Source organism: Anomalospiza imberbis, chromosome 6, assembly GCF_031753505.1.
Source record: "Anomalospiza imberbis isolate Cuckoo-Finch-1a 21T00152 chromosome 6, ASM3175350v1, whole genome shotgun sequence".
Lineage (NCBI taxonomy): Eukaryota > Metazoa > Chordata > Aves > Passeriformes > Viduidae > Anomalospiza > Anomalospiza imberbis.
The window spans coordinates 35,554,377-35,569,744 of record NC_089686.1 but is presented as its reverse complement, the minus strand read 5'-3'; the positions used below and the strand labels follow the sequence as shown (position 1 = coordinate 35,569,744).

Here is a 15,368-nt window from a genome sequence, read left to right as displayed (position 1 = left end):
TCTCTTTTTGTGGACTCAGTTTTAGCTCTGTACATGCTGGCCAGAACAACTGTAGGGCCAAAAAATGAAATAATAGGAACTATAAGCTCTTCTACAGCTGAGTGGTTTCAGAGATCCATCAATTATTAAAGGCATTAATTCTTCCACAATTACTGGCATGTTGTGACATATTAGAATAGAGGAGAGTTGGTCTCTGACCAAATCAGACTGACCAGACTATTCAGTGAAACCACTGAGTCCTTTTGGACTCACTTCTTTAGCAGTCGGCAGTGCTAGAACACACTGGGAGAAGCAGCTAGTTTTTCTCACTTCAGCCAGGACACAGAATTCACAGTGGTGATATTTCCTGTCCTGTCTTATAATAATAAACCCCAATGTGGTGCCTATGAGACTTTTTTTTGTTTGTTAGTATGTTTTTCATAAGAAGCTGGATTCAGCAGGGCCCTGTACTGAAGGGGGTGAGACAAGAGCTCTTCACCTGCAGCTTCCAACATCCGCCTCTGTCCTGGCTGCCAGGAAAGCTATTATATTTTTCTAAAATGAAATACTCCTGCTTCTTCATATCACAGAGATAGTGTGGCAGGTGGTGCTTTGGATCCTCACCCCATGAACACTTTTGAAGGCTTCTGTTCATGAGTACCTCCATTTGAGCAGGCAGGCATATATCTCTACACCGTAACACCTTCACATTGCAAGATGGGAAGGGCCAGGAAAATGCAGAGCTCCCCAGCCTCATCCCTTAGGAATGTTTGGACTTCTTCTGAGAGTTGCAGCTTCTTGAGCCCTGGGATTCTGAGCTGAGCCCTGGGATTCTGAGCCAAGCCCTTGAGTGTACTTGGATAGTCTGAGTTTTTAAGGGCCTTTTTTAATCTGACTGTTGTTGACACTGTATATCTGTAAGTAAGCCTTCTTAGACAGACAAATGCGGGGTACCTTTTTAAATCATAACCATAAAATTATCTCACTTACTAGAATTACAAGTTTCCCTTCTTTTGTACAGGTTATGGTAATAATGGTCTAATGATGGCATTGGCCACAACAAACCTTTTTCATTCTTAGCAGGAGGAAATTATGCATTTTCTTTGCATGTAAACTTCCATTATTTGGATGGGGTTCCTGTGACATAGGCCATTATATTTGTAATATGTATTTATAGTTGTTTAAATATCTGAAAGTTTATGGAATAAATCTGATGCAATATAGCCAGGAGGCCTGTGAGTTTTCATCATGCTATTCATTAAAAAGCCCACCACTACACTGTGAAGATAATGGAAAGAATTGAAAACTGGGTAAAAATTCCTTTTATTCTGTATAAATAATCTCACATTTGTGTTTTTAAAAAAGAGTATTTGCTTATTTTTTTTCCTCAAGATAATCTCTGCCTCTGTTTGAAAAAGGTTATTGATTAGATTGTTAACTTAAATAGTCTGTGGCGGGTGTGACAGAGCACATGGCTGCAATTAATCTTGCAATGCAGAATCCATTATTGAAAAAGCACTAATGAGCCATTCTAAGGCCTTCACTGGTCACAGAGCGACTGGAAGCAGCAGATTGCTCCTGCCCTTTAATGTCAGTTTTGGTCTTTAGTGTTATACAGCCAGTATAAGCAGAAGCGATTTTTAGACATTTTTAGGGTATTTATGTTAAAATTATCTTTCCCATTGGCCTGCAATTGTACCAGGTGCAGGATACAAGAAATGGTCTCTGAATGTGCTCACCTCCCCACTCCTCTGACCAGATGTCTCGTGGACATAATGTACAATTAAAGCCAGTGGCATGTGAAACACTGATGTCACTGTAAAATATGGCCTCAGTCTCAAAGATGAGATCCAGAGGAGAGTTTTGACAAAGATGAGGGAGCTTTCAAACCTGATCTACACTTTAAAATATTGTTTTAAGACAAAGGGATGAGCTGTTGAAAATCTCACTGCAAGTTTTATTGTCTCTGTCTGTTGTTTATAGCTATTGCAGCATAGCAGAAGTTTAGGTAGAGAATAGTTATGGTAGATTAGAAACCGTCAATGTTAACATATTGTCTTCTCCTTCAACAGAACTGCTCCCAGGGTGTATTTTAGAGGTCTGTCTATTGACTTTGGTGACACCATAAATATGTGTTACTTCCTCCCCCTATTAGATCTGCAGAGCTGATACAGACTTGTGAGAGTGATCCAGGTTTCCCAGGGTGGAGCCACCATCTGAATTATTAACTGAGTTTCAGCTGCAGACTCTGCTGCACACCTTAGCCACAGCAAATGCTGTTCACCACACAATTAGGAGAAATAAGACTTTCTCCATCTTAAACACATAGCAAGAAGACTTTCAGCTCTCTGGCTTGTGTGCTACCGCAGTATCCATAACTTGAATCATGTTTTGGACTGCTTTGTGTGTAAAAGAAAATTGTGGCCTGAACTAGCCTTTTTATTTTTAAGGAAAAAAAGAAAGGGAATTTGAATCTACCTGTAGTAACTTGCCACATGCAGCTACAGGACTTTGTGTTCAGGTATTCTGACACAGAAGGAATGCTAAGAACTTCTGTGATATGGAGCAGAATGGTGTTCACTAACACTGCCTCAGGAAGTCTTGGATGTGTGAATTTTCTCACAGCATGCAAAACACTAGGTTTTGAACAAAAGTAGCAGGAAAAGAAAGAGAAAGAGATTGTGAAGAAGGAGAAAACAGGGAGGAAAGGAAAAAGAATTATGATATTTTGAGTATCTAGTGGCATGCTTGCCATATACTACAGTGCCTCACCATGCTGATAGCAAAAGTAAAAGTAGTCTTTCCAATGACATTAAGCTGGGGTCATGGTACCACAAGGAATGTTTCTTAATGTGAAAGAGCATCTGACTTAGAGGCTGAAGAAAGACATTATTTTTGCCTTACACATGGTATAAGTCCTGGGCTAGCAGAGAGCAACCTTCAGCTATGCAGACTCGACTCTTGTAGTACTTGGAGAGAGAGCCTAATCAAGTGAATGAATTGGTATGTTCTTGCAAAATGTTTCTGCTTTGCTATTAGAAAGATACCACTGTGGGCCTCACTCTATTCCTGATTTTTCTAAGGAATCCTCAGCCCACAAGAGACCATTACTTTTAGGCTTGTGGTAGATGTGGTTCTTAAGAAGTGCTCTGTAATATAGGTAGGATGTATCACTTCAAGGATGAAGCACCACTGATGTGAGATGCCACACAGGAGACCTGCAGAGGTGTTTTTGAGGCAAATGAGGAACAAAACAGTCAAGACTGATAACTGGAAGAGAGCAGGAATGGCTGTGAAGGGACAGAGATAAAGTAGTGAACAGGACCTGACCCTCATGTTGTGTTAGAAAGGGAGGGTCCTCAGCTGGAGTCTCTGCAATGAGCAATGTGTGTGCACAGGCAAGTGAGCATGTGAAGGTGTGCATGCATTTAGCTGGGATTTATTTCTGTAAGTTTTATTCCATTCTTTCTGTTTCTTTTCAAATGTGACTGAAGCTTTTTAACTCTCTGATTAATTCACCTCCCTATATGAGTTGTTTTCTGTGATATATTCCAGCACTGTACAACATTTCTGGAAGCAACTCTCTGCTGTTGGGATGAATTCCTCCCTGATGTGTAGCATGGCACATTTGTTCTATTTACTGGTGTTGGAAAAAGGTTTGCATTCAATATAAATCAGATCTGGAGGAACATTTCAGTGTCATGTCAGGTCCTGCTAGTTTGGTAGTATCAGAAAGTATATGTGGTCCTCTCAGCAAGAAAAGGTATCTTGTCACATCTCCTTTTGCTTAGTTGCAGTTTCAAGGTCCTCAGAACTTCAGCTGGTCCACTGTAAATCTCAGTAAAAACTGTCACTTGTTTTGTGCTGACTTTCAAGGGCTTCAAAACCCTGTGATCTTGTTAGCCCATCTGAGCTCATCAATATTGTCAAGATGTTTCTTTATTCAAAGGCTTAAGAGTGATATGAGCAATTTCATTGATCCCTCCTTCTCTAAATAGCTCCTTGATTTTCTATTCAATTTCTTTAATAATTATGCATATACATTTCTTTGCTGGACAGACTTAGTTGTCGTATCGCAACTGTGCAACTATAACTGGAAAACAAAAATTCTTATTACAGCATTTGATGGTATCATGGACACATCCCCTACAGTATTACTTCCTTATCCAGCAATTCTGAGCAACTGTTTGCTTCACTAACTGGAGAATACAGTAGCTTTTTGTAGGGTGGTGATGGCGGCTGTGATGACACAGCAAAATATTAATGATAGGTCTGGTAATGAAGATGACACATCTGTACCCACATCCACCATAGACATACCTTTTTTTTTGTCTTATTGGAGAAACAGCCTTTCTTTCTCCATTCTTAAAAAGGCACTTAGGCTGGTGGAAGTGGAAAATATTTTTTCCAATTCATTGGTTGTAGTCTAAGAACAGCAGACTGGGTAGAGTTGAAAAACCCCATGCAACTTATGGTGCCAGTTTCTAGAAGAAGCAGGCGGCAGTGCTGGATGTGCATACGTGTTCTGCTTCCTACAGATGAGCAATTGACTCTCCCTGCCCTAACTATGCACAGTGTTAATGTTTAAGTGTGTCAGAGAAGGATTCTAAATATGGGGCTTTCCAAGAAGGCAGGCAGGAGCTTATTGCAGGAGACTAAGGCAATGTCTCAGCCAGGTAAGGGTGGTTTGGCAGTACTACTTTATTTCAGCGGTGTATTTGTCTTGTTTTGTTTTGCAGAAGGAACACTGATCCTACCTTTGGTTTGTTTGTTTGTTTGTATTTTCCCCTCCAGAAAGCCCATTGCTGACCCTGCTACTGTGATACCGCTGTTTTGCAAAGCTGAAGTCGACACGCATGTAGGGGCGGGGGTTGTAACTCTGGCAATTTGTCCTTCCCAATTAGATGTGACTGTTCTGCTAGCTTTCCCTTCTTTATTCCTTTCATTTAGTTCATTGTGGGAATTGGCTTGGGATTTTTTTTCCTTTCGGTTTCCTGTTTTGATCCTGGAAGGTTAGCTGTGCAATTTGGTTTCTTCTGTGCCAACCAACTTTAGTGGCAGAGCTCTTAAAAAAAATTAAAAGCTACACCCTTCCATCCCGTCTTGCGTCTTCTCAATACGCTACTGCTTCCATTTAAGCAAAGTTTACAGAATTGCTCCACCCATTTGGACACCAGGAAAGGAAGCTGTGAAATGGAGAATAACCTCATTTCCACCAGGTCCTTCGTTCCGGTCGAAACAACACTAATTGAAACTGTAGTCCAATTTCTATTAAGACGGATGGTCTCTCTCTGAAATTGGGTTTGTTTCTGATTTCATCCTTTTTCTTGTTTTCTTTAAAAAAAATAAATCCCCACAAAAAACAACTCAAAGCCAAACCATTTTTAAGAGCTCTGAATAAAACTGCTTTGCCAATGGGGTGGAGATGACTGATTTTCTCTTGTGCCCGGCAGCGAAAGGGTTAATGCCTGCTTTCCTCTTTGGTATCTGTTAGTTGCAGCCCATGTTGTGATCAGTCCATGTCCATGTGTGTTTTGTTCCCAAATTTAATACCAGTTAATTAACAAGCAATAAGTGAGCCTTAACAATGACCGTTGTTTCCAATCTTCCTCAGGACACCCGACCTGCCTGCAGTTCACCACAAACATGACTGAGGCTGTTAAAACCTATCAGTGGCAATGCATTGAGTGCAAATCCTGCAGCCTCTGTGGGACCTCAGAGAACGACGTGAGTCCATTTACCTTTTCATGCAAATAAGCATCACTGCAAGCTGTTGCCATGCCCACCCTTGAGAAGCATGTGACACTGGTGTGGGTCATTGTTTTACTGCTGCTTCCATGCATCTCCAAGGAAGAGCCACCCCTGAGCGCAGATGGGCTTCTCCCCAGTGTCCCCATTCAGCCACTGGCCTCTGCTGAAATTACCATGGGTATCATATAGGGCCACTTAAGATGCTGATACTTGTGGTTTGTGTACTTATTCAATAGAAATTAGCTGAGGGCCATGAATTCCTGTTGCAGGGAGCTTTCAGCATGGTAGTCAGAAGTACACGTGAATACACGATAACCCAAGAGAGGCGAGTATGCTTCTTCTGTCCCTGATTTTCTTTACTTTCTTGGTATGATTTTTTAAACTTAATTACAAGACTTGGGAAACATGAAACCATTTGACATGGGATGGCTAAGCCTCACCAAATCACCAACTCCAGTGATTTCCAGAGCCTGTAGCTGAGCAATGTCCTCCCTGCAGGGTTTGCAGTTATAATCTGATGCTAAGGGTCCTTGGCGGCCTGTGAGAACCTTGGAAAATTGACAGTGGCTGGAGAACTTTGGAGGTGATTAGCTAACACTATATTCCCTACAGCAGAATAAATTTGATGCCTGAGATTTTGTTTTTGCTTTAGAATAAAAAAATCTGAACCCAGGGAGCTTAGGAATCACAGGATACTTCAGAGCAGCTTTTTTCACCCAAATATATGAAAGAGCTGCAGACCACATGGTAGGGTCATGTAATTTCCATCTGTTTCACAAAAAATTTACTCAGCTGAGTTTTGGAAAACTCTCTAAGTCAAAGGTTTCCTCTGAAGAAGTGAGATCAGCACATAGTGACACCGGAGCCCAGCAAAGCCTGTCCTCTCAGTACAGCACATCCCTGGCATAACAGCTTTTACTCCTGCATCATGAGGCCATCTAGGACTGGAGCTTCTCCACTTCTCATAGTGATTTTCTACTTAGAAACTGAGCTGTCTTGTGCTGAGAGAGGCTTTCTGCAGCCTCTCAGGAATATGGTGGCTAATCATGGATGAACAAATGTGATGCCTGTAGCCTTTACGTTCCCAGCAGTCTCTTAGTCTCTGTTGTTGCAGCTCTGCATTCCAAGCTGAACATTGCTGGTAACCCTACTTAAGTTTTCATCTTGGCAAGAGACTAATTTACATAATTTTCTCACTTCTCCTCTCCTTCTCTCCCTCTTTCCCTATTGTCTCTCCAACAAACCTGCCTCAGGACCAGCTGCTCTTCTGTGATGACTGTGACCGTGGCTATCACATGTATTGCTTGAATCCACCAGTCTTTGAGCCCCCAGAAGGTAACATATGACTGAAGTCTGCTTTGAAAATCACAATAAAGTCTTTGTGGAGAAGGGAAAAAATTCAGAAAGATGTTTTGAACTATGCAGGGTTAAGGAAACAGTAGCAAAGCAAAGGGAGGTAGCACTGAAAAGACAAAATTAATAGATGTGAAGCACTAGTGGGATCTGTGGTATTCTATTCAATCTTGCCTGGTCTCCTCCTCTTACAGAAGAGGAAACACCTTCTTTTGTGGGTCATGGGTACCTTTGGATGTCCTACATGTCACTGGTCACCTCAATTTAGTCAGCTGAATTTAGCACCTGTGAAATGTGACTTTGTACTTCTTTAAGAAGTCAAAGTCCTGGAGAGAAAGCCTCAGGGAGATCCTCTCTGGAACATCTGAGTGCCTGTTGTCAGGAGACTGGATTAAAGGGAATTACCTTCCTTGCTCTATGATATGTTTCTCTTTAGGCAGGGTGAAGGTTTTGTGGTCTGTATTACATTTGGTATGTAGTTATGACCTCTGCAGGGACTATACTATGACTGGTTGGAGTTTGTCAGTTGGCTGTGGAGCAGAGGAACCAGTCTCTTACCACTAGAGGTTCTCTGACTAAAATCCTCAGAGTGCAGTAGAATTGGAGAAGGAGGCTTGTGAGTGACTGCGGTTTACATGAGGGGCAGGACAAGAATAATTACAAATTAATCATGCATTCAGGAGCTAATGTTTATAACTTTGGTAAAAAGGAAGCTAAATCAGGAGGGGAAAATCTTGAAATGCAGCTAATAATTATCTAAAGGTTTCTGTTCCACTGGGAAGTGGTTTATTGGAAGTGTGAAAATATAAAACTTATTGCAATGCACACCCCAGCAGCATTGCAGCTCATGTAGAAAGCCTATGGACACAACAGCAAGGGTAGCAGAGTCTGCTTCACAAAAGTACAGGCAATTCCAATATTAGGAATATCTCATATATTATTCAAGCCAATCTTGACATAAACTCTGAGTGCCTGGATTTTGTGTCATTCCTATAAGAAGGATTTCTTCATTTGCAGGGAGTTGGAGTTGTCATTTGTGCCAGGAGCTGCTCAGAGAGAGAGCATCAGCTTTTGGCTACCAGGCCTGAGGAGCTCCAGCAGTCAAGAAACACCTTGCTCCTGGTGTTGCCATACCAGCACACAATTCCCATCCAGAACACAAAGACACGACCCACATCCAAATGAACGGACACTCAAATACAGGAAGAGGTATCTGTGGTATTCACTGTCGCTAATGCCAGACCTCCTGGGCTCTGCTAGGACTGTGTACTTTCCCAATGATCTGGACGAAATCTCTTCACTGCTGTGCATGGTTGCTGCTTGCCATTAACAGGCTTACATGCATTACAGAAGGGGGAGGGTTGTTGTACCAACACGGAGACGTCAATTTTGTGTGGCCTTGTGCTTTCTGTTTAGTCTTTTTTTTTTTTTTTTTTTTAATGAAAAAGTAGTAAGATATTTCCCAAGGAATTATTGGTGAGTACTTCAGCTGGGAGCAGCACCAGGTGTTTCTCTTCACAGGCTTGACTGGAAATCTCTCTACTGCAACCACTCTGTAGATGCATGGGTGCTTAAGAGGGGTGCTCTGAGAGTTGCGTTTAGTTCAGTAATTCCCAGTTCATGAACAGCACATTGTCACTAAGAGAAGCACTCATCAAAACTTTTTGGGGTGACACTTTCTCCATTGATTCAAACGCCCTGATTTGGCAGATCATTAGGAATCTGTTTTAAGTGTAAGGAAGAGTACTGATATGTACACGCTCAGATGCTTAGAAATGCCTTTGGTATTCAGGATATTCAGGCATACTGTCCCACTGCAATGCCAGCAATACCTTCCAGACACATTAATTTCTTTTTGATCAGAAAATTCTGAGTGAAAAATCTTACGTATATGTAACTTTCTGTTTAGCTCAGAAAACTGAACAAAAGAAAAATTGTCACCTTAAGTTGATCATAGAAAGTAAAAATTGTCAGCTTTCTAAGCAATCTAACATAAGTTGCAAAAAGGAACAATTTTGGCTTAAGGTCAAATGAAGCACTTTGATTAATTTTTTGAAATTTCTAAACTAAAATGTTCTGCAACTGAAAGCTGCATTCTCTGGGCATTGCCTAATCCAGGCTTTCAGCATTTCCAAAGTGTTACTGTTTTTGTCAAAGTAATTATCAAGTTCTAACTAAATTTCCCAATAATTTTCCCCCAAATTCTCTACAACCACATCTTTGGCCAATGACATAATTTGTCTAAAAACCTTCCCCAGCTCTAAAGAAAAGAATCATTTGCTGAACCTAACATGAAAAGAAGAATTTTCATAATGATTAAAAAATTTTAATAGGAATAGTTCTACTTTATTTAAACAAAGCTTTACATGTGAAATGAAGAAACTTTAAGTGAGACCATCCATTGAAAAAAATTATTGCAGTTGAATCTCTTTGGATAATTTAAGACATTGCTAGGAGAATAAGTTCATCAAATATTTTCTACAAAATACATCTTTAAGGTTAAAAATCTACCACTCCCTGAACTGCCAAGTAGCCCAGAATAACCATTTTCTTGGGTATGATATATCACTTTCTATGCATAGATTTAAGTGGGTTTATAATATAAATTTATGAGAGCAGCATGTGACTCATGTTGCTGGTACAAGTAGGTAAGGATACTGAAGATTATATTTGGCATATTTATATTGGTTGAAACTCTTCTGCAAAATGAAATGTTCCCAAACACTTGAAAGACATTGTGAAACAATATATTTTCTTTCTTCACCTGCTAATTACACTTAGTTAGGATGAGCTATACTGACCTAGTGCACTTTTTCTCATTATTTAGATAGTTTCTTCCCCTTTTGTTCAGCTTACACACCAAAAGTAGCTGTGTCAGCTACTGGATTCTTCCACCTACTGTTGCATCCTCTTCTCAGGCTGTAGCAGGAGTATTTTAACCAGTTAGGGGAAAAAATGTAGAAAGTATTTATCCTAATTGTATTGGACCAAATCTCTCCTGGAGCAGCTGCACTGGCTACCTATAAAATTCATTCAATATCTTGTGCTTTCCATGTGACAGCCCTTCAATGAGCTGAGTACACAAAGAAATTTGAGCATCAAGTCTGGAGAGAGCAAAGTGGAAGCCTGTGCACTTGCATTAGGTGTCTGATACCTGTTGGGACAAGACCGTTGAGCAAATATAAAATAAAGCATCTTCCTCCCAGTCTGGAACTGCCCTGGCCTTGGGGAGCACTTGGAGGACACAGCTGATCTTCAGGAGCATTTACACTCTTCCGCTGGTGTGGTTGAACCCTGTTGATCTGGCATTTTGGGACTATCACATGGTTCAGTCTGATACAAAATCCTGTTGCTGTTGTGGCCAGGAGTGCAAGTGTGTATTCACCAGGGACACCACTGGGCTCTCTCACAGAAAATGGGTGTTTTGGGAAGAGTGACTGGAAATGAGAAGGGTGTGTACTGGAGAAAACTGTTGTGGTGGTGCTGCTGCTGGTGGGATCAGCAGATGTGGTTTAGTGTTTGGGCTGGTCCTCAGCTACCAGGACCTAGAGACTTCCATCATAAAAATCACCATTGCCTTCCAGTGTCCAGATGTTTACACTGACCTTGGAGGAATAGAACAATGTCTGCATTCCTAAACAGAGAGGACATGCATGTTGTTTTGGCCTGCGTGTTAAGCAGACACTGGTGGCTCATCATGTACGTCTCAGGTAGCCTGGTTGGTGGAACCAGCTGGTGCAGAATTTCAGGGGTCTCCATCCCTATGACAGAGACATTGCTAAACGAGCTGTTCTCTCTTTGCACACCTGCTTTCCTATTTTGTGGTTTTGATCCAGAGCTGTTTTTTCCTCCAAACCATTCTGCAGCCAGCAATATCTTTCATGTTCAGAAATACTCCTCCGTGGCCTTGCCGAAGTTTCATCACTAATGAGGTATGACAGAAGGACAGATTGCTTAGATCTTCAATGCCGAAGCGTTGTTTGCTGTCTGAGATCAGTGTGGCAGGGTGCTTGCCCACAGTGGACCAGCTGTGTTTAATCTCTCCAGCTTGATGCTGTGTGCTGTGTAGCCAGGCAGCTCCAGGTGACTTTGGCAGCAGATTAGACACAAGCTCTCCCTTGTGAAGAACTTCCTCCAGCTACAGCATCCCTTCTTCACTAGCTGAGTCCAAGACAAGGGGCTGGAACAGACCTCTCAGTGACATTTTTAGCTTGCATTCGGAGCCATGTGTGTTGGTGCACTTTAGAAATACTGACTGACCTCCCAGGTGAAAAATGCACCAGCTTTGCTGAGATGTGGAGAGGTTGTGGCACTACCATGGGCGTGAGGAAGAGGAGTTTAGAAAGCCTGATTCCCTGTCAGCTGCTGCCACACTGGGGATAGTCCTCCTGCATGAGTGCTGGGATGTGTGACTTGGGCAACACCATCTGCTGTCAGGCAAATCTTGCCAGTGATCTGGTCTGGCCACTAAACAGTGTGAGGGCTCCGGCTCTCTCTCTTGCTATGGCAGAACATGCAAGTTTATTGGCAGTTCCCGAGTTGAACAAACAGTAGTGTTTTTCAAAACTCTTCTGTGTAAGTAAGGCAATTAATATTTTAGCACAAATCAGGGCAAACTACCAGGAGATGGTAGATCCTGTATGCCTCAAAGACTTCAAATCAAGAACAGACAGATTCCTAAATGTATTTTAATTTAACACAATCCTATTTAATCACAGGAATGTCTGACTGAAAAAGGTTTGTGTTATAAAGGAAGTCAGGCTGGATGATGTAATTGTTCTTCCTGGCCTTATTTATAAAACCAGATGTTTACTGTGGGAGAGGATGTATTTAAATACAAGCGTGTCTGCATAATGGCCTTAAAGTATGTTAGTTAAACATATGCGCATGATCCTTCTACTTTTAACTCCTTTTGGATAACCTAAAAAAGGTCAGTTAGACAAAGTCATCTTTACTGATGCAGTAAATTGCACATTACCTCCTTCATGCCCACAATGGCATCTACTTTGGTATTGGCTACCTCGGGCTGTTCAGAGACTGAACAATTCAGACTGTGTTGTGTGAAACCATGTCTTGCCTCTGGCTCTCCCTCCATCACATTTGTGTGCTGCTCTGCCCAGTTTTCTGTCCATGGTGGGAAGAATGGCTGGGGAGGGCAGCACCTGCAGGGGCAGACTCAGAAACCAGAGGGGTGGAGAAATGACCACTGAACGGGGGCATCCAAGTGGTACCACTGAGGAATTGAACTCGTGTTGCCAGCACAGAGCCTCCCCCATAGCTTGGAAAAGGCAATACCTTTGAGAAACATGAGATGGGTCCTAATCTGCCCCCAAACTGTGCTTCAATATCTGTGTTGTTGCATCAAGTTTACAGTGCACAGAGTTTACATTCTGTAAACATACCTCAGACCAGTTCTTGAGCTAGGAAAACCACCATTGTGTTCTCTTGAAGCAAATGTTACTCTAAATAACTCTGAAATCATGATTTCTCATCTCTCTTTAGAAGGAGCTTAGTCAATTCTGCCCCAAAGGAAGATTCTCCTGCACCATGCAGTGTTATGGGGCTGTAGCATTTTCTTTACACCTACAGCATGTGTTTTGACAGGGGTCATTTGGGAGGTGAGGAGTGGATAGGGGTAGAAAGGAATATTAATTAAGCTTGTCACTACTAGAAGGATAGTGTGCATTGTGGGCAAGCAAATTCCAGGTGGAGCTGGGCAAGATTTTTCTGTGTGGAATGAATTTTTTTTTAAAAATGTGCTTTTGAGAGAACCATATTTATTCATATATTGAAGTCCAATCTGGCAAATTATTTCATACAACAACTAAGAGGAAACGAGCAAAAGAGTTGAAAATTATTGTTTCAATCTTTTTAGAAAAAATTACTTCAATATTTGAATTTTAAAGTTAATATAATTTATATTGGGAAAAATCTGGCACCAGTCTTGTAGGGAAGAAAATGTAGAGCTTATGGAGGATGTGAGTAAAAGATAAGATTATCTTTTCAGTGTTGTTATGGGAGTCTGTGGGATGATCACGAGGAGGTCACCTGGCATTTTAACAGTTGACCAGTTCTATAATATTGGGAAAATAAGTTCTGTGGAGAGGAGCAGGCAGACAGGTCAGGAAAGCCCTTCTCTAACCATTTCTGGGTTCATTATGGTCTTACCATCTCCCACTTTAGCATGACAGGAGGGGAATGTGAAACTGAGCAGGGTGACCACGGCTGCCAGGCAGGAGCAGGGGGGTGCTGCCCCAGCCCCCCCAAATAAGGGGTGAATGCAGAAGGAGCCCCCAGCCAAACTGGCAGGGATGCTCATGGGGCATCCCTGGGGCCCAAACCTGGAGCTCAGTTCCCAGCCGCTGACCCAGATGGGGACAGCGTGTCCCGCAGTGCTGTGGGCTGTGCCCGGCTGCCCATCACAGGGGCACTCAGAGCTGCTCTGAGCCCGTCGGGAGTGGGACATTCCCCACACCCCGCCTGTGTGGAGTTACGAAGCATGGGGCTTATTTCCACTTACAGCAAGGATTGCAGCACTGCTGTGGGCAGGTGCTCAAATCTGTGCCTCGCTTCTGGAGAAAAGGCAGGATGGCAATTCTTAGCTGCTTTTGCAAAGCACTTGGAGCCTACAAACAGTGTACAAGCCCTAAGTGCTGCTATTTACCACCGTGCTGCACACCCAGGCTGTGGCAGAGCAAGAAGAGCCAGCTCTTCTGAGCTGTTCCTTACACCATTTATTTCTGCCAGCCTTGGGCCCATGATACTGCCTGGGAGATAGGAGCAAGTGACAAGGCAGGAGTTGGATGTGAAAGATCCAAGACCCTGCAGAGGAAACAAAAAAGTTTAGTTGCTGTGGCTGTGCTTCTCCACTGGTAAAAGAGGGCAGGAATTGTGACTGGCAGGCAGCCAAATTCATCTTTAGTGGTGATATAATTATTAGCAATGACCTCCAGCCACAGCAGTAGTTAAATGGCTTTTCAGGGCAGGGCAAGCACCAAACCTGGTCTGGTTTACATAAGATAAACTCAGGTTTGCTGGAGAGGCAGGGAGAGGAGGGGGGTGTCAGTGGTTGGATGAGGACTGATTTACCAGACCAGCTGCCCAGCCCACTCCCCACTGAGTTCCCCTGGCTCTGCAGGCTCAGGCAATGTCTCCATCCTACCAGTGCCAGTGCCATCGTCCAGGGCCAAAGCATCATGTCCCCGCCCCTGGGGAGCCGTTTTGCAGAGAGTGCTGGCACTGTCCCAGCTCTGTCTCTGGTGGTGCTGACTGAGGCTCAAGGTCTCACTGCACTGCAGACAAGGGTGAGAGTGACTGACACTCCCAGGCTGTGTCCTCAGCCCCTGGGGTCAGTGGCTGTCTTGAAGGAGGCTTCCTCCAGGTTGTGCAAGCACAATTTTGCTGTCCTGATGGCCAAGCCCTAGCACAGAGTAGAGGAGAGGTGCATCACTCTCCTGTCTCTCCAGCTGCACTGCTGGGGTGTTTGGACAGTCCCCCCACCACTGTGCGTGGAGGGACTTAACTGAGGGGAAAGGGGAAGGTAAAGAATGGCAAGTGCCTCCAGGGGACAGAAGGGGTTTTAGGCTTTACCCTTTTATTGTGTGCCAGTGAGAATGCCAGGCATTTAGCAGCCGGAGAATCGAGCCATCAGTTTATTAATATTTGTTGTGTGTTTCTGCCATGTTGGGTGAAAATGTAAAGTGTTATTACATTAGTACATTTAGAATATGTGTTGTTACTGATGTTTTGAAATGAGAAAACTACTATTTTCAGATCAACTTACTGCCCTTTGTGTGCATGAAGTTAAAAATAAAACACTTCACACCTGAAAATTGCTGATTTTTCAGGTATTGATATTTTCTTTCAGACTCCTGTCAATCTAGTTATCCATCTGATTCAGTTCACTGTAACAAACTATAGGTTTCACCTCCATGGTGACTTGGGAAATATTTCATCTCTTCCCACTTTCAGAAGCTAGGGAGAGAGAAGGGCAGGTTCTATTCTTTGTATTTGGAAAGATTGATAAAGGATGACACATTCATTTCATGTTCATCTCCTTTCCATGTATTGAATGATTGAATTGGTTGGCTGGGAGAGCATTCCTTTCTGTAGCGGTCTGGAATGCTGCCAAGGCTCACCTCTCATGGATTAGAAAGCACAGTCCAGCATTTTGTCCACTTGGATAGGACCCCTCCTGCTGTTGCCATATAAGACTTTGGAACTGCTAATTCTCATCAGGGACCCTTGTGCCTACAAGATAAGGTCTTCCATTTCTCAAGATCTTC

The 15,368-nt window shown here is 42.7% G+C and overlaps 1 protein-coding gene across 13 annotated transcripts in view; it reads left to right on the top strand.

Moving 5' to 3' along the window:
* The window catches only part of DPF3 (double PHD fingers 3), a 185,762-nt gene extending 170,847 nt beyond the window's left edge, over positions 1-14,915 (top strand). For 8 of the 13 annotated variants that reach the window (XM_068193359.1, XM_068193357.1, XM_068193363.1 and 5 more), the window contains 2 exons: positions 5,594-5,706; positions 8,101-14,915. In XM_068193359.1, coding sequence (XP_068049460.1) covers positions 5,594-5,706; positions 8,101-8,268 — 281 coding nt within the window. In that variant the 3' untranslated portion in view covers positions 8,269-14,915. Of the gene's footprint in view, positions 1-5,593; positions 5,707-6,983; positions 7,066-8,100 lie in introns of all 13 variants that reach the window. The other 5 variants (XM_068193361.1, XM_068193358.1, XM_068193364.1 and 2 more) reach the window with 1 other exon arrangement.
* The last annotated feature ends 453 nt before the right edge of the window (positions 14,916-15,368 follow it).